Raw genomic sequence first — 19,077 nt, 5'->3', positions numbered from 1 at the left:
ACAATTCACAAAAATTGTATCAGTGAGTGCAAGAAGGAAAAATATATTTTCTCTCTTTGCAGAAAGTACATAAACTGCTTATGTGGAATGTACCTTTAGGTTGGAACTACCCAACCCTGTTGTTATTAAGAAAAAATTTATTGGAAAAACTGCGGGAAAAATACACCAGCAGGTAAGACGTTTTATGTAAAAAAATTAAATCACTCAACAAACGTATTTTTACCAGAAAAAAATATTTCATACACTGGTAATTATTATTTTATATCGAATTTTTCTATTTTTAAATAGAACAATAGTGCTGAAGTATTTCAAAAGTTATGATCATGTAACACGATTGGAGGTTAGGTTTTCAATAAATTCTGCTTCTGCATTAAATTTTTTCTTTAATTAAAAAACAAAATGTGAATATTTGTCAGTAAAATATAAAAATAAATTGAAACTTTAGAATTTTATGGTTTCTGAAATATTTTATTATTACACACTTTTGTTGAATATTTTCTGAATATGTGCAATCAGCGTATTCGCAGGTTGTGCAAAATAATTCAGCATGAAGATTCTCGTTAGATATTTGAAAATTCATAGTAACCAAATTTCTTTTACAATAATTTTATATGTGATAATGGAATAACGTTGAAAATATATAATAAATAGGGAAAATAATTTCTTTTTTTTTTAGAATTTAACGATGAATGTTTCTGGAGACGTTCAAGGCTCTTTAAAAGAGGCCTTGTACGAAACATTAAATGGTATATTATCTTCACATCAAGAAACTCGTCAAGCCGCTGAACAACGAATTCAGGCTTTAGAAGTCACTGAAGAATTTGGCGTTCATTTAACCGAATTTGTCGTCGATCAAAATGGTCTTCTTCCAATTCGTCAATTAGCTTCTGTTTTATTAAAACAATATGTTGACAATCATTGGTCGTCAGTCGCTGAAAAATTCAGGCCACCTGAAATTAAACACGAAATGAAAGAAAGAATAAAAGAATTACTACCACTTGGCCTTCGAGAGTCAATAAGCAAGGTATTTGTTTTTATTTTTTTCCAAAAATGTTTTATTATTTATTCTTTGTTTTCTTTTTTTAGGTGCGAACTGCCGTTGCTTATGCGATATCTGCAATAGCGCATTGGGATTGGCCCGAAAATTGGCCAGGTTTATTTGATATTCTCGTGAGTTGTTTAAATCGTGAAAATGAATACGCAGTTCATGGTGCAATGAGAGTTTTAACTGAATTCACAAGGGATTTGTCGGACACACATCTTCCAAATGTTGGTCCAATTATCCTTCAAGAAATGCTGAGAATAATTCAAAACGAAACTGTAAGTTTTTCAAATATTTCCGAACTCTGTTTATTTTAATAATAAAATTTAATTTTAATTTTCCACAGGAATATTCGATACGAATTCGAGGAAGAGCTGTACAAATATTTAAAATAATAACCGAATTAGTTGCAGCAATAAGACATTATAAGAAAAAGTTTTTCGAACAATATCTTCAACCTGTTATTCCCATGTTTTGTGAGAAATTTGTTCAATGCTTAAGACAACCGGATGGTCCAACAATTGACAGTGGATTGAAAACTGATATTATCAAAGCTTTAAATTGTCTTATTTCAAAATTACCGAAGTATGTGACAAATTTCTTGCCACAAATGTTGCCACCAATATGGGAAACGTTGACTCAAAGTGCAAAAATTTATCAAGAGGAAGTTGTGAACGGCGATGGAAATGTTAACGAAACAGTTGTTGATTCAGATGGTAAAGTTTTATTTATCACTAATAATTTAAAATAAAAAGGAAATAATAATAATAATAATTAAATAATAAGCAAAAATAGTGAAATATTTCAATCATTTAAAATTTTGATTACTTTCCAGGTGAAATAATTAATTTCAACAATCTAATTATCGCAACTTTTGACTTTATTGGCGCTTTAGTTGAAAACAAAAAATTCTCCAATCTTTTGGAAAATTTCCAGCAGGATATTATGTATTATTTAATTCTATTTATGCAAGTAACTGACGAGCAAATTGAACAATGGACCAGTAATCCAATACAATTTATCGAAGAAGATGAGCAAACTGTTTTCGCATATAATGTTCGAATATCGGCCCAAGAACTTCTAGTTGTAAATATTTTGCACTGAATTTAGTTAAAAAATAATAACAATTTTTTTAGTATTTTATTTTAGAATTTATTTACTTGAATGAAAAAATTGTTTTCTTTTTCAGACTTTAACAAATCACACAGCTATTAATTCACTGTGTAATGTTGTAACGAGACATGTGGAAGAATCAAACAGATTAAAATCAGCGAACAATGAAAACTGGTGGAAAATTCAGGAATCTTCTATAATTGCTTTAAGTCTAACCAAAGATTTTATAGTTGAACAACAAAAAGCCGGTGTCTTACACTTTGATATTGGACGTTTTCTCGTTGACGTTGTTCTTGCAACTCTTAACGATTCTGGTAAATAGAAATTTAATTTAAAATTACTCTTCATTCCCTACTATTTTCATTTCTTTTCGTTAATTTAATTAATTTTATTAAATTTCTTTTCATTTACATTCTTTATTATAATATTCATATTTCTATTATTTAGTAGTATTATTATTATTATTATTATATTTTATTCTATTAATTGTGTAGGTGCTCATCCTCTACTTTTGGGTCGTTGTCTTTGTCTTGGTGGGAAATTTGCAAAGGAAATGCAAGTGGAAATAAGTTCACAATTTTTACAAGCGACAGTTAATGGTTTACAGGAGAATCAACCAATTTGCATACGTATCAGTGCGGTGAAAGGAATTTATTCATTTTGCGAAGCCTCCTCTGAAAATGAAGCCATCAAAAGTTTAGTTTGCTCAAATTTACCAACTATATTTCAAGGTTTATTCAGTTTAGTCAGTCAACCATCGACAGAAGTTCTTACATTAGTTATGGAAACTTTATCGTCACTAATTCTGGTATGGTAATTAATTATTAGTTAAAAAAAAGAAATTCAATTTCAATTTTAGCATGAAAATAAAAAAACTTGATTTCCTAATTTTATGAAAAGTAATAAAAAGAATATTTAAGATAAAAAGTAAAAAGAAAAGTAAAAGAAATAAATAAGATAAAAGTATACAAATTTTTGAATTTATAGAAAATTTATCTTCTTTTTGCAGATAGACAAGAATTTCACAGCATCAGTTGAAAGTAAAGTGTGTCCATTTACAATTGCAGCTTTTCTCAAATTCCACAATGATCAAATAATATTGCCCGTGTGTCAGGATATTTTTAAAGCCTTGTCGCAAAATCCTGATTGTATCGAACCATTACATAATCGTTTAGTGCCGACTCTTGTCAGTATGATGTCCGTAAATCACGCCGACAAATCAAAAGATGGTGAATTATTAATTATAATTTCTATTCAAATGTTACTTCTATTTTCTATTTATTAATCTATTTAATATTCTTCTATTTTCCAGAACGTTCGCGAGAATTAGCTTTAGACGTTTTACAAGTATTGGTGCAATATTCTTCCCAACCATTAAGTAATGCATTAGTGGAGAATGCATTTTTTGCCGCATGCCATTGTATTTTGAATTCAGAGGAAAATGGAACTTTACAAAGTGGTAGTGAAGTGATATGCACATATCTCTCGGTAGCTGCACATCAAATAATTGATCGAAGAGATAATACGGGCGTCACTGGTCTGGAATATATACTTAAAACTTTGGCACAACTCTTAAATCCAAGGGTAAAAAAACTAATTCTTATATCTGGATTTTGTAATGATACAATAATTTTGTATTTACTTTTGTAATCATGCAGGAATAATTTTTTGCCTTTATATAAATATTTTTGTATTGTTATTAATTTTCATTTTGCAGTCGAGTGAATTTACAGCAGCGTTTGTTGGTCGATTAGTGACGACTCTAATAAGAAAAGCTGGAAATACTTTGGGTGAAAATCTCGATCTTCTATTGAAAGCAGTTCTCAGTAAAATGCAACGAACTGAAACTTTAACTGTTATGCAAAGTTTACTGATGGTCTATGCGCATTTAATTAATTCCGCTTTCGATCCAGTTCTTAATTTTTTGTCCACTGTACCTGGTCCAACAGGTCAGAGTGCTCTTGCATTTGTATTGATTGAATGGCTCAATAGACAGCATCTTTTCTTCGGCAATTATGACCGTAAAGTGGCGAACGTTGCTTTGAGCAAACTACTTGAATACGGTGTCACGAACGATGATGTGAGATTAAAAGAAATTACTGTTCAAGGCGAGGAAATTTACGCACGTTAGTTGTCTATTAAATTAAATATTTAATTACAAACATTTATTTCAATTATAATTGAAAAATAATTAGATTCTTAAATTTTTCAATTTCTGTATACGATTTTCAGAAACCGAAGGTGTAAAAACAAGAAAAAGGTCTCAATTACAACCAACAAATTGGACAACAATACCAGTGCTTGTTAAAATTTTTAAAGTTTTAATAAGTGAATTATCCAATGAAATCGAAAATGCATCTGCTGTAAATCAAAGTAGCGAGGTAAATAATTTTTTAAAAATGAAAATGTTAGTTTTTTATATAAAAGGACTTCTAATTAAAATACTGTTTATTTATTAAAAAATAATTTTAATGTAATATTTTCTTTTTTTTAAAAGCGTTTTTAATTATTTAAATTCCTTTTAAGGAATCTGAAGATGACTCAGACGGCGAGAATGCGATACTGGATCCTGGAAATGAGGCGAATATGTTAAGTAAGAATTACTTGATACCTTGTAATTTTTTTTTTCTTTTGTTGAACAAAAAAGATTTTAGTATATCAGTGTCAACTGTAATATCTACCCTAGTGGATTAGGCATCAATTTTTATCAAGTTCACAATTCTTTTTTCTTATCTACTTCTTATCACAAAGAACACACACTGATGTAATTTGAAGTCTCGACAATCGGAGCTACTCGTTTTTCTCTCTTTTTTCATTTTATTCACTGATTTCAATTTTGATAATTGTTATTTTTAGAAAAATTCTATCTAAAAATATTAGAAATTCTTTTTTATTTAACAAAAAATATAACTAAAATTTCTTTTATTATAAAGATCAATTAAAATTAAATTTTCAATTAATTTATTTCCAATGAAAAAATTAATTAAAAATTAAAATATTAATAGAAATGTATTAAATGTTACGTAATTTTTTCAGGACTCGAAGACTTTGAGGACGATGAGCAGGAAGAAGATCCAAATGTGGTTCAAGATTCAATATACCACTTGAATCTCGCGCAATATTTGAGGGATTTTCTATTAACATTTTCGACTCATCATTGTTTTCCAGCATTTGTACAACATTTGAATGAAAATGAACGAAAAGTTTTGACAAGTATCAACATAAATACAGCATTTTTGTAAGTGATTTTTTTTTTATACTTTTAACATTTTAATGAAAGGCCTTATTAAAGTAACTATTGTAATAATTAATTTTATTTTTTAACAAATAAGATTAAATTCTGTAGTTTTTTAATACGTGTCTATTATTTTTTTCTGCGATAAAAATGTAGCGTCATTTCGGTAAATTATATATATATATATATTTATTTATTTTCATCATTTTTTTTTGTTTTGATACACCCTGTTAGATCCGACAATTTTAAAGTTAGAAGGTTTTTTTTTAATCTTTTGTAATAAAAAGTACATAACTAATAATATATTTTTAATATACATATATAGTATAGGCTAAATAAGAAGTTAATGACACAATGAAAGAAAATTTTAATTATAAATCGAGGGAATGCACATCTAACTAATAGTTTTCAAGGATATATCATTTTTCTTTAATATACACATATATACAAAAATCTAAGTTTGTGCTCTCTGCTTGATTCTTTTCTTTTTACCAACAAACTATAAAACTCTACTTTATGTTTTATATCAAAATTATTTACAAGCTACGTATTAATGTTTATTTATGACGAAGCAATTTATAATTACGTTTCTAAAGAAATGCTTTTTTTCATGCAAAGAAAAATTATATTTTGATTGAGACTAGACTTTTTTAAAGTCGAGAGACAGTCCACAATTTTTTTTCGACGGGTTCTAATTACATTATTAGAACAAATATACGATTACTATAACACATATTCCAGTCATTTAGTTATTATTAATTTTTTTTTTTTTGATTTTTTTATGGCTTTTGCAAGTTTGCTTAATGTATACTTGTATGCATTAATACTGATTTTTTTTATACATTTCAATGTAGATGTATATATGTAAAAAAATGTGTTTTAAAAACATTTGAGATATATACAAACTTAATTATATATTATTATATATAACTAAAAATATTTTATCTTTAAAAAATAAGTAAAATTACTTTTTTTTGTTAATGTTAAATTTAAATCTAAGATTTAAATGAAAAAAAAGTAAAAATTGAAATCTGTTATACAGTCGTTACGGACAGGAGGCCCAATAGTTTCCCACTACTTCCAGGCGTGCCGGAAGTCATTTTACTTCCGTGCACCAACATTTCTTGAACTGTTGTGAAATCATCTAAAACAATTTTTTTCCTCGCCAATTTACGTTGACTTAGTTCGACAATATTTAATGGTTTCTTGGGCGATTTCTCGTCACAATCAAATATGAGTAAATCATTATTTTGCTGTGATTGTTGCTGTGAAATTAGTTCTTGTTGTTGTCGTTTACGTTCCCTGGCTTGTTCCAGTTGCTTTTTACGTTCTTCTTTACTCCAATATCGGCCGAGCTTTAAACAATTTTTAAAAATCAATTTTTCAGTAAAATTTTTAATAAATTATAATAATTAGAATAATTATTTCTGTTTTATGATCACAAATTTTGAAAAAATATTTCTCATAATTACAAATATGCACAAAAATTTGATTTTGTTTTTCCTTGATTTCCAGTCAGAATTTTGATTTTTTCCATGACTAAACAATATTTTAATTCACTCTAAAAATTATTGCAAAAAAAAGATTGCAAAACATTTATTTCTAAATATCTTTAATTGTAAATTTATTCGAAACATCAAAATTGTTTTTAGATAAATATTTAATCATCATTATTATTATTATTATTATTTCACAGAAATTATATTAAATTAAAACTTTAAATTTCGAACCCTTTGAAATTCGATAATCTATAAAAATTGCTGCAGTAACTTCTGGAAAATAATTTTCAAGATTTCAATTAAATTATTTTCTAGAATTTTTAACTAAAATTGTTAAATTTGAATTCAAATTTTCTAAACCTTCAATTTGAAACATTGATTTGTAATTAAATTAAACGCAAATCCACTAAATTCAAATTATTTTTAGAATTTTTAAGTAAAATTATTTTCTAAATAATTTTTAAGTAATATTTTATGATTGTTCTTCAAAAATTAAATTATTTAAAATAAAATTAATTTCATATTCTTTAAAGTTCAATTATTATTATTCATGATTTCAAAGTTTATAAAGACAAACAAAAAATTCAAGAAGAATTAAATAAATCTTTTTAATATTCTCACAGACTGCTGGACTCCAAAATTCAGAATTTTCTTATCAATTCTAGAAATTTTAATATTTTTCCCGTACTTTTGATAAAATCCCCTGATTTCCCTGACACGTGTCAATCCTGATACTGAGCAACTTTTTATATATTTTTTTTAAAGGAATACTTTAAAATAAATTAAATTTGATTTTAGAAGAAAAATAGAAATGCATAAAATGCAATTAAATTTGAATTAAAATCTAATTACGCGATTCAAATAAAATTGAAGATTAATCAAATTGATTTCAAATTTAATTAAATTTAAATTGGAATCAAATTGAAAGTGAACAAAATTTGAATTGAATTTCAAATGAAATTGAATTAAAATTGGATTGAAGTCTAATATTGGAATAGTCTTTTAATAGATAAATTTTCTTTTAATAGATGAATTTCTTTTTGATAAAAAAAATTAAATTCAATTGTTAAATTTTTCGGGAAAATGAAAAAGAAAGTACCTTAATTTCCGAGATGGTATCATCCTCAGTAGTATTACCAGCGCGTTCCTCAGAAATTTTGAGTGCCCGATTTTTCAGTCTTCGACTACGCACCGGTCTGCGTGCAATATAACGTGTACCATCGGCTCGTCTCTTAACTTTCCATTCCATTTGTATTTCACATTTGTCCTCAGGTGGTATCCACGCATTAACCGCGCACACTTGTTGACTGCCAATAAATTGATATTGCGATAAGCTAGGCGCTTGAAAGTGTCTCTGTGATTTGGATTTTTTCCCCGAACTTGCATCTTTGGTGGCATTATTTTTCTTTGTCAGCGCCTCCTTAAATAGCTGCTGTTGAAATATCATCGTTTGCTGTAGATTCGCAACATTTGTGTACATTGTATCGGCGAGTAGTGTGCTTGTACTGGAATTATCACGATCGTACTGGCAGTGTAGGGGACTTTTTTTATTAAATTGATTATTCGATTTTTTTACACTCGGACAGGTGCAAGTATTTTTTGATTGTAAAGTTTTCGATGAGCATAATACCAGAGTGCTTTTGTGATGATCCTTCTCGGCTTGGTGTAATTGTAATGTTAATGGATTGCTGTGACACGATTCACCGGTATTGTATGCACTTGAACTGTCTTTTTCCTCGCCGGAACTGTTGCTTTTTGATGATGAAAGGATTGGTTTTTGATTTTGTTGTTTCTTTTGTTGTAACCAATTTTGATGCTCGTAGGGAAATGAATAGAGTGGCTCGGTGTCTGATTCGGGAATTGTTTCGTAAATGTGTTCATTGTCGCTCCAAATATGACTCGAGTAGGAGTCCATTAATTTCACTTCACGATCGTGGATGAATTGGGGATAAATATTTAGGTTTTCCATTTTTTTCGTGGTTTCGATTAATGAATCCTGGAGTCGTTGTTTCTGTTCGTCGAAATGTGATGGTGATTTATTGGGTTTGTGGGAATTTTGTGAAGTGTTGTTTAAAGTATGCGATGGCACTGGTGGTGGTGCTATTGAAGTCGAACACTTTTCTTCGGTATCGTAGCAACCTTTTTCAATTTGTTGATGTTGTTGGTGTCGAATTAGTTGTTCGATCATTGTATTCTGATAAGCTGGAACATGTTCGGGTGAATCTGACACTGAACTCTGAAATTACAATTTTATTTATTTTAATTCCTAATTTGGCAGAAATCAGAGAAGAGGAAAATGAAGATTGATACCTGATAGAGATTACGACTGACGAGAATCGTAACAGCATTTTTAGTCTCGGCGAACAAATTTAATGTCTGCTCCTTATTTATCACATCCTTTCCATTCACCTGTTTAATTTATTTAATTAAATACTTTCTTTTCCACAATTATTGCTTTTTACTAAAAAAAAATCTTTTTACTAAATTAGGGAAATTTTTTTAAGTACCTGCAATAGTTGATCTCCTTCTCTCAGACGACCGTCTCGAGCGGCGAGACTTTCGGGAATTATCTCTGAAATATAAACCTCTGTATCAGCATCATCACTCCCAGAAGCGGAACTATAGCAAACTGTCAATCCGAGTTTTTCATCACATTCGTTTTTCTCCAAAGTTACTTCCTGCAAAGAGTTAATTTTATTAAATAATTAATTTACAAGTCTAACAAAAAAATGTAAGAAATAAGAGAAGAAAATTACCTCGAAATCAATGTCGTGAGTCAGGAAATCATGCACTTGTTCCTCTGCACCTACAGAGTCTGGTAGATAATCTTCTTCAATTAATCCCGACCAATCGGTTTGCACAGCTGTTGACACTAATGCACCAGTTTCGTAATCATTTTTCTCCTCATTTATCTGCATATCGTTAACAAAACTATCATCATCGTCAGACGCAGCTGTCACTTTATTCTTATCATGTTTATTGTAATCTGTTTTGTCTTCATTATTCGAGGAGATAAGTTCACTGGGATGTCGACGTAGAACTTCAACAATAATAGGTTCCTCGGCCAATTGAAAACAACGTATTGCATCTTCATGACTCGAAGTCGACACATCCTGCCCATTCACCTAAAATAAAAATTCCTCTTTTATTCCCAAAATTAAAAAATTTCTCTTTTATTCCCAAAATTAAAAAATTATCCAATAATTTCCAGAATTAAAATAAAATCGCAATATTTATTCGTCTAAAGTTCAAAATCAGTTGAGAAAAAAAGCAATAAAAAATGATAAAAAAAGAAATAATAACAGAAAGAAAAATGTGTGGAAGCTATTCTGTCATTTCACACTAAAATTATGACTTGAGGTTTCTTTTCTTTTTTTATTTTTAATATCACACATTGGGCATTCCTTGATTTGACGTGCTCTAGATAAAACAAATAAAAGAGACGGGACAGTTTATAAAAGACAAGAAAGTCAGTAGGGAGGAAGTGGCAAAGAGAAGCGCAGTGAAATAAGTTTCTCTATTTCTAAAGCCAGGCGGATTGTAGGCAAAACGGCTTTTTAAAAGGAGAGCAATAAAGGTAGCTGAGCAAATACTAACTTGTCTACACAATATTATCGCACGACAGGGATCTAAATCTAAACTATCCCGCACACTACCATTCTATTTAAATAAAAAAAAAAAAAAAAAGTACAAAGTTGTCATTTGTTCCTATTTATGTAAATAAAGCGAAAACACTTTTCAAGTTCATCGCTAAAATTTTCCTATACTCTCAATTTTTGATTATTTATATTATATTATTTTAATTTTTATTATATATTTATTATTTATTATATTTTTACCATTTTCTTATATTAATTCATCTATTTTTTTACAAGTATTTATGATTAATTTTATACCCTCAAAATATTAAATATATTCGATAATTGCAATAATAAACAAAAAGATAAGAGCAACAAAGAAAGAAACAAACAAAGAGAAATTAACAATTAGAATATAAATTATAGTAAAAAAATACTCGAAAGATTATAAACAATAAGTTTTGTTTCAACTGGAGCTAGAAAAAAAAAATTCCAAAATATTTCAGCTCTAAAAATATGAGACGAGACAATATTTAGATTTCATATTCTATTCTCTAATTCGTTTGACAAATTTATTATTATTGATAACTTCCTTCCGGAACATTAAAAATTTGTTTACTTATTATCTTATTATAATAAACGAGAGGCAATGGTAAGAAAAAATCCCCCCTACGGATTTTGATGGGATACGCCACGGAGAAAATTATTTGAAGGTTATAATATTAATATTTTAACCCTTTAACTATACACAGAAACAAACGTATCTAAATGTCAAAAACATTTTTTTCCAACCAAAATAACAAACATAAACATAAAATATAAAGAAAACTAATAATTTCTTTGATTTACCTTTAATATGATGAAGTCCATGTCGCGTCTAAATCCCTTCAACTCCGAATTTTAAGAATTATAACAATAAAATGAATGAAATTCAACAATCGACACTATTGTCACTGAGCGTTCCAGTTAAAAGATAAATTTAGAATAATTATTGAGAATCACATTACTCGCACTTTTATGTGTATAAAAAAGAAATTATCACTTTTTTTTTTAAAATTCTATTTTTATATTTTTGTAGCTATACTATACTGTTTATTAGATATCGGCGATCCACAGTATATAGGATTTAGTTTTGAAATAATGAAAAAGTTACAAAATTACATATAATTTTCTTATTATAAATGTAAATTTGTTTAAATTTACTATTGTAATTAGCACGTTTGATAGGTCTTTGACTTCTACTCCTACTACTGACGGCTCCTGTGCCTTCTACTCTCGCCTACTGTAAAATCACTGAATACTGAATACTGAAAATCCAACAAATACAATACCCCATGATCCAAGTAACAAGGTCTCGCCAAAGTCGGGCTCAATTTTAACTCGGTTCGCGCACCATAAAAAAGCCGACCAATCATAGCGATTACCTGAAGCGACGACCATATTGAAGCGCTAAATTTTGAATCAAATACAGAAACAAATTTAAAGAACATAAAGAATAATAAATTAAAAGTAAAATAATTCTTTATTAAATATTAATATTTTTTATTAAATACTTATTATTAACTTGATACATAACATTCACATATATTTATTTATATATTTAAAAACATTACATTTATCTCTAATGCTGCAAGAACTGAAGGGACAATTTCTTTTCAATTTTCAGTGGATAAATGATGAGATAAATTTTGAGCCAGATTAACTAAGACAACCTTTTTTTATTTTTTGTATGTGTTTATATTTTCTCTCTTTAATAAAAAATTAAACTAAAAGAATTATGCAGTCACAAATATACAGTCACATATTATTATTATGCATATCACTTTTAACTTTCAATATATATACTGAGACGAAACTCCAGTAAGGACTAAACTGCTGCGTGGCACAGATTCACTTCGGTACAGAATTTAAATCATTAAAAGGTGATTAGTTGGCCACGTTTCTAGGTGAATCAGAGTATTTTCACTCTATTTTCACCTGGAAAACCTTAAAAATTTAGGGAATATTATAAATCTGAAAGAAACCTGGAAGAGCCAGTGAATGTTGCTTGGAATCTTGAAAATCAAATTACTATTTATTGCAATATTTATTATTATTATTAATAACTTTATATTTATTAATATTAATACTAATTAAAAATAATAATTATTATTAAAAATAAAATAACATTCATAATAATTTATTAATATTAATTACCATTTATTGTAATATTTATTATTATTATTATCAATAATTTTATACGTATTAATATTAATAATAACAATTAATAATATTTATTATTAAAAATAAAAATATATTAATAACAATAACAATCTTATTTTCTGGATTTGAAACACATTTAAAAATACGCGGCTAGACTTTCAATATGGTCGTCACTTCGTCCGCATTCTGATTGGTGCTTGGTTCCACGTTTTTTTTGCCTGCGCGTGGCGAGACCTTGTTACTTGGATCATGCAATACCCCGTCTCTTCCCTTTCATTGCGCAAGCGTCAAATAAATTCTCAGCGCGCATCTTTTCGAAAACTTTGTTTAGGTAGTGGAATAATTGAAAAACAAGTAGATTTATAAATAATCTAAATAATTTATTTGATTTGTTTAAATATAATTAAATATTATAGATGATGACCACAGTTCTCGTGTGGCAAGTATTTCTGATATTTTTCAAAATATTTTGTTCAATAGATTTTTTTTTCATAAATATTCTTATTAATAAACAAAATTTGTTGAATAATAATCCTCTTCTATACTGTCATTGTGTTTTCGAATAGGTCCAGCATTCTTTTTATTTCCTTCCTGAACAAAAATTGGTTGTATTTTTTTGAGATTTGTTTTAGGAATAAAAACAAAATTAATTGTATTTTATAGAAACAATATTTACACTTTTTCAGCTGACTTGTAAATAGGGCCCATCGATTTCGAAAGTTCCTCACACTTTGCCATTAATTGATACATTGACTTTATGTTATGATCCACAGCATCACAAGTTTTACAAACTGTATCTCTGTACGTCTCCAGACAACCGACTGTTAACGCTGATGCCTAGAATTTATTTTTTATTTTTACCAGTAACAACAAAAAAAAGTAAATAATTAAAAAATTCGAATATAAAAAATACTTACACTGTGTAAGATTTCGGCCAAATTCTCCGTGAGAGAATCGACAGAGGTTGCAATTTTTCTAGCCTCCATTTCAAGTTCATTTAGAACATTATGATCCAAGAGTGGCACCTGCGGAGTGAGTGCTTGTCTATACAAACAACTCGGACTTCTTGACCCCGGAAACGATGGTGTATCTCCTTTTTTTGTCACTGGACTTGATAATTTGATTTTATTCTCTAAATCCTCGGCAACGAAAAGTACCATGTCACCTTCTTGCATTACAGTGCCTTCTAATTGTAAATAACCAAATGCCTTGTGATAATTCGGTGGATTAAAGTAATTATCCTCTTGACAATTTTTTCTTTCATTCTTTAAACTCAAACAATCGGGTCTTGTGGAAATTTCGTCTACTCTCTCTTTGAATAAACCACCACTATCAGCGTCTGGTGAACCAATTAGTGAACGTAATTCGGAAATTGGTGGCGAAGATTGTGAATCAAACGATATCTCCGAATAAGAAGCTGTCATTTCGTGTAACTAAAATTTATTCATATTAAAAAAGTTATAAAAGTAATTACTTAAAATAAATTTTGTTTCACGAACCTTCTCTTCATCGAAATCATTAACTCCGACTAATTTCTCATTTGCTGACGACTGGCTCGCTTTCGAAATATTTTGATTTTCTTCCGATTCCATGATTTTGTTTGCAATTTCTTTATTTTTATTTGATTTTTATTATTATTCTTGTTTGACAGTTTGACTGCGTTTGACGTTTGACAGGAAAACAGTACCAGAGATGGGAAAGTCGAAATACTACAATTTCTCCCCCTCTCCTATAGTGCAACACTTCTGGTATGTGAAATCAGCTTAAACACTTTTTTGTCGCAGTTTCCAATCTTTGGATTTTTTGTACTTTATGCTTCAGGTCCCATAATACAAAAACAATAGAATTTTTAGGTTAGAAATAATAAAATTCTATTTTTTAGCAATTATTAATTTATTATAAATAATAAATAATATAAAAACCGATGGCTCTTCAAAGAAGTTTTCGATTAAATCAAGTCCTAAGGGTTGTTCTTTCAGAATGTAAAAATAGTTCTATAAAAATTAGGACAGTTCAAACGGAAACACAACCAGCAGTGAAACCAAAAGAAAAATTTCTTCAACGTTGGGGTAAGTTGATAAATATTTACATATTAGTTAATGAATTCTAAATTGAAATGAAAATTCTAAATTTTAGGGAAATATTGGAAAAGCCTCTATCTAGATTATAGAGACGTTGCTATTGATGTTGCCAAAGAATTTAGACAAAGACCTTTACGATGTTCCGGCTATGTCGCGAGTATGTAAAATTAACATTAAAAATGTTAAAATATTTAACTTATTTTTTAAACATTGATATTTGATTGATATTTAATAAGTTTTAGAAAATTAATTAAATTCAGCACTTCAGTATTTGTTTCTTTTTTAGCCTTAGGTAGTTTATATTTCTTTTCGCAACACAATCCCGACATGTGCTCGTATCGTGATCAGTTGTTGAATAACGAATCGAAGATAACGCAAGTAGCTCAGCCTCTTCGAAATCCCGATTCAGAAAAATACGTCACATGGGTAGAACAATGTTGCAATGAAGGGATTATCAGACATTTGAACTTAGGAATAATCTCATTTATATGGCTCGATAATTATGATGAAAGTTCTGCAGTCTATAAAGCCACATGCTCCTACTTAAAACCTCAGTATTTAAAATTTTATCAAAGAATAATTGATATTGGCTTTTTGGATAAATGGTGGTTACTCGAGGACAAAATGCACGATTACGATGTAAATATAGCTCAATTTTAAAATTGTAATTTTTCTTTTTTTCTGTAAATAAACACTAGAAAATTATTCTTTAATATTAAAAAAATACTTTTAAGAATTTCGCATTTCTTTATTTACAACACTAAAAAAATTACAGATCATTTATTGTATAAAGCGGTCAACGATTAAAAAAATTTGCATCTGTAAAAATGACCAATTTTTTGTTTAATTGTTAATTCTATATAATAGAAAACAATTAAGCGTCTAGAGCGTAAATTATTGCCGTTCTGCAGGGAATGTAAGCCAACATTCGATGGGGCTTCCCTGAAAATGGTTCAGGTTTGGTAAAATGAGATACATTCGTATCAAGTCGATTGTGACCGCCGAAATTAGTATCATCACTGTTGAGAATTATTTTATAAGTTCCTGGACTGTCGACACCGACAGAATAATCGGTGAATGATTTTGTTGGATGAAAATTGAAGGCAAAAACGAGACCAGCTCGATCGAATATTATTACTTTGTCGTCTTCATGTTTGCAGCTAACGTAACCCTGTTTTACAATTATTTAAATTAATAATTATTTTCAATTATTTTACTTTTAAAATTTCTAATTTTTTCGATTATTTATCATTCAAAAATGAGTAAAAAAATTAAGTTAAGAATTTACTTACTGGATTAGCATGAAGCCAACCGTATTTTTCCTCTAATTTATTGATTTCCCGGTCCCAATTGTTGATAAATTTGTACTTTAACAATTCATCGTCGGCCAAATTCCACTGACGTCTCGCATAATGATAACTGTCGCTATTGCCAGCTCGAGGGAAATCCAACCATTCGGGATGTCCAAATTCATTTCCTTTGAAAAACAGAAAAAAATATTGTATAACGAGAAAAGTGAAAATTTTTACGAAATAAATATTTTTCATATTTTTTATAATTAAATTCATACCAACCTATGAAATTTAAATAAGCCTCTCCGCCAAGAGCGTGCGTTATTAGTGTAATTATATTATGAAGAGCAATTCCCCTATCAATTATTTGATTTGGAGGACTTGTAACACTCATACTCCAGTACATTTCCTTATCCATAAGCCAAAATGCAAGGGTTTTATCGCCAACGAGTGCTTGATCGTGCGATTCCGAATAAGCCACTGTTTTCTCCATCCATCGACGATTAGACAACGTCCAACAAATTTCGCCCATTTTCCAATCATCATCCTTAACTTCTTTCAATAATTTTATCCATTTATCTGGAATTGCCATTCCTAGCCGATAGTCAAAACCAACTCCACCTTCGGCAACTGGTCTAAAAGAAAAAATTTTTAATATTTCTAGAATTGTTTATTTTTTCTTTCATTTTAGAAAAGTCGAATTATATCACCTTTCGAGCAAATCTTTCTATTCCATATACACTTTTTTTTAAAATTCTTCACTGAATCACTAGGTTGATATCATGCATGTTAAGGCCTTAAAATCCCCAGTAAGTTTATATTAGTTTAATCTATTTTTTTGCTACGAAATATGTACCTACAAACGCCTGGCATTCCACTCACGTCTTCGGCAATTGTTATCATTTCGGGATACAAACTGTGCAGAAAGTGATTTGCAACCATTAAATAAACCACACCTTCAACGTCGACATTTAAATTGTAATATTCGTCATAATGACCACTGAAACCTTGTCCGAAACCTCGTGAGTGATACAACATTGACGTCACACCGTCGAATCTACAATAAATTAAAGAAATTAAATAAATTATTAAATTACTAATTAAATAACTAATTAAATAAATTAAACCTTGAAATATGAAGTGAATATTAGAAAACGTAGAAAAGTAAAACGAATTCAAAATCAAACGGAATGAAAGCAGTTTTTTACCTGTATCCATCGAAACCGTATTCTTCAATGTACCATCGCAAATTCGAAAGCAAAAATCTTAAGACTTCATAATCGGCGTAATTAAATAGACGACTGTCCCATAGGGGATGATCACCACGATGTCCTGAGTGGAAGAAACAAGCGTCCGTTCCGTCAAACATATTTAAACCGTCGAGAGTATTTTTTGAGGCGTGAGAATGAACCACGTCGAGAAGAACGTATAAATTATTTTCATGAGCAACGTCAATTAATTCCTTTAATTCCTCTGGTGTACCATAACGAGATGAGACAGCATAAAATGACGTAACCTTGTAATTAAAAATACATAAATCATTAAAGTAAAATATTTAAAAATATAATAATATAATAATTTTGAATACAAAATTTTCATAAAGAGAAGAACAAAAAAATTACATGAAAAAAATAGAAGAAAAAGAAAAAGTTAAACTTACATAGAAGTAAAAATAAATTAATAATATTCACCTGGTATCCAAAACTTGCATAATAAGCGTGTTCCATAATAGCCATCAATTGAATAGCGTTGTAACCCTGTTTTACAATACGAGGAATAGTATTTTTTGCGAATTCCAGATACGTGCCAACCTTTAATTCTTGTGTAGCAATTCCAACATGACATTCGTAAATTCTGAGACTTTTCGGCTTTTTCGGTTTTGGATGCTTGGCTTTATAGACCTATATTTTTTTATAAACAGAACATAAATTTAAGTTTAAAATAAATTAAAAATCGAAATTAATTAAAAATTTTTAAATAAAAAAAGTCTTACATTTTCGGGTTTTGGATGCCAAATTCTTTGCTTAAAAGTCGTTCCCTCGGCACGATTTTGCGTCACATATGTTGCCCACGGACTCAATCTCTCCAATAATTCTCCGTTTTGACTTTTCACTATAATCTTTACTTCTGAATTATGTTTAAGCGCACAAGAGCCATCAGGATTTGCATCGATTTTTAGTTCCCATTTTCCAAAGTCTAATTTTTTAAAAGGAGTTTTCGTTCTGTTCCATTCGTCTGCAAATGCAAAATTTTTATAAAATGTCAAGAAAATTATCAATCCTCCAAGTCAAATATTAAAATAATAAAAAAACACAATTTTAACGTTTCGACAGCAACATTTTTAATTTCAGGCCCAATTTAAATAATTCTATGAGCATTACAAATTTTCCAAATTTGTAAATAAATTACTATATTTATCTTTTTCTTCTCAAACTAATTTTTTAAAGTTAAATCTAATACTCACTGAAATCTCCAGTTAAAAATAATTCCTGTGCTCCTGGAGCCCATTCTCTAGCAATTACACTATTATCATCATTAATGTGAATTCCAAAATTTTCATAACTTTTGGAAAAATTGTATAGACTCTGTTCCCCGCTTTCAATTCTTTCAATAACATCTTTGAATAAACCATATCTGAATCGAAAAATAGAAACATTTTTAGAATTATTCCAAGAAAGATTAATTTTTAATTACAGTTATATTAATTATTAATTACAAAATTAATAATTGTTTAATTAAAAAACTATACCTGCGCCGTATGTCAGCTTCGTATGGTTTTAAATAACCATCTCTTTCTAATAGATTTTTAATTTCAGGCACTTCTATGTCTAGCGGATCCATTGTTGACCACTTTCCATTCATTTTTTTTAATATTTTTTTTCAATTTTTTATTATAAATTCAATTCTCTTATTATAAAATAATTTCTAGAGTGAGAAATTATAGACCGGTAAAAGCAACTCTGAATGACATTTGAAGGTTATCTGTAACAATCTGTAAATTATGGTGCATTCATACTCATAGGATTTTTTATCAC

The 19,077-nt window shown here is 28.9% G+C and overlaps 5 protein-coding genes across 7 annotated transcripts; 2 read left to right on the top strand and 3 right to left on the bottom strand.

Annotated features, from left to right (window-relative positions):
- The first annotated feature begins 45 nt into the window (after positions 1-45).
- Positions 46-5,592, top strand: LOC122509037 (importin-9). Of its 3 annotated transcripts, none has more exons than XM_043622785.1 (13): positions 46-172; positions 677-1,024; positions 1,087-1,320; positions 1,389-1,758; positions 1,878-2,128; positions 2,232-2,469; positions 2,650-2,963; positions 3,165-3,384; positions 3,468-3,739; positions 3,873-4,263; positions 4,388-4,536; positions 4,682-4,748; positions 5,192-5,592. In XM_043622785.1, exons 2-13 carry the CDS (start codon positions 686-688, stop codon positions 5,395-5,397), a joined length of 3,051 nt encoding a protein of 1,016 aa, XP_043478720.1. In that variant the 5' UTR covers positions 46-172; positions 677-685; the 3' UTR covers positions 5,398-5,592. The 3 variants fall into 3 exon arrangements, with proteins under 3 accessions (XP_043478720.1, XP_043478718.1, XP_043478719.1); XM_043622783.1 differs by having other exon boundaries at positions 3,873-4,281; XM_043622784.1 differs by having other exon boundaries at positions 151-247; positions 3,873-4,281.
- Positions 5,593-5,881: 289 nt separating this feature from the next.
- On the bottom strand, positions 5,882-11,767 carry LOC122509038 (E3 ubiquitin-protein ligase PDZRN3). The gene is made up of 6 exons (XM_043622786.1): positions 11,317-11,767; positions 9,646-10,014; positions 9,397-9,567; positions 9,200-9,298; positions 7,989-9,125; positions 5,882-6,745 (listed from the first exon to the last, which is right to left on the bottom strand). The coding sequence occupies exons 1-6, from the start codon at positions 11,335-11,337 to the stop codon at positions 6,425-6,427; spliced, it is 2,118 nt and encodes a 705-aa protein (XP_043478721.1). The 5' UTR covers positions 11,338-11,767; the 3' UTR covers positions 5,882-6,424.
- Positions 11,768-13,028: 1,261 nt separating this feature from the next.
- Positions 13,029-14,374, bottom strand: LOC122509042 (BLOC-1-related complex subunit 6). The gene is made up of 4 exons (XM_043622801.1): positions 14,169-14,374; positions 13,587-14,102; positions 13,346-13,506; positions 13,029-13,260 (listed from the first exon to the last, which is right to left on the bottom strand). Exons 1-4 carry the CDS (start codon positions 14,259-14,261, stop codon positions 13,209-13,211), a joined length of 822 nt encoding a protein of 273 aa, XP_043478736.1. The 5' UTR covers positions 14,262-14,374; the 3' UTR covers positions 13,029-13,208.
- A 91-nt stretch (positions 14,375-14,465) lies between these two features.
- LOC122509044 (mitochondrial import inner membrane translocase subunit Tim29) lies at positions 14,466-15,486 on the top strand. Its single transcript, XM_043622802.1, has 3 exons — positions 14,466-14,738; positions 14,806-14,907; positions 15,037-15,486. The coding sequence occupies exons 1-3, from the start codon at positions 14,594-14,596 to the stop codon at positions 15,408-15,410; spliced, it is 621 nt and encodes a 206-aa protein (XP_043478737.1). The 5' UTR covers positions 14,466-14,593; the 3' UTR covers positions 15,411-15,486.
- LOC122509039 (1,4-alpha-glucan-branching enzyme) lies at positions 15,478-19,025 on the bottom strand. The gene is made up of 9 exons (XM_043622788.1): positions 18,792-19,025; positions 18,507-18,676; positions 18,036-18,277; positions 17,734-17,943; positions 17,251-17,558; positions 16,899-17,099; positions 16,325-16,677; positions 16,043-16,227; positions 15,478-15,921 (listed from the first exon to the last, which is right to left on the bottom strand). Exons 1-9 carry the CDS (start codon positions 18,902-18,904, stop codon positions 15,625-15,627), a joined length of 2,079 nt encoding a protein of 692 aa, XP_043478723.1. The 5' UTR covers positions 18,905-19,025; the 3' UTR covers positions 15,478-15,624.
- Between the last annotated feature and the right edge of the window lie 52 nt (positions 19,026-19,077).

The sequence above is a fragment of the Leptopilina heterotoma genome, unplaced genomic scaffold (genome assembly GCF_015476425.1).
Source record: "Leptopilina heterotoma isolate Lh14 unplaced genomic scaffold, ASM1547642v1 Lhet_59, whole genome shotgun sequence".
Classification (NCBI taxonomy): domain Eukaryota; kingdom Metazoa; phylum Arthropoda; class Insecta; order Hymenoptera; family Figitidae; genus Leptopilina; species Leptopilina heterotoma.
Note: the sequence above shows the minus strand (reverse complement) of the source record. Positions and strands in the feature narration are given on the sequence as shown.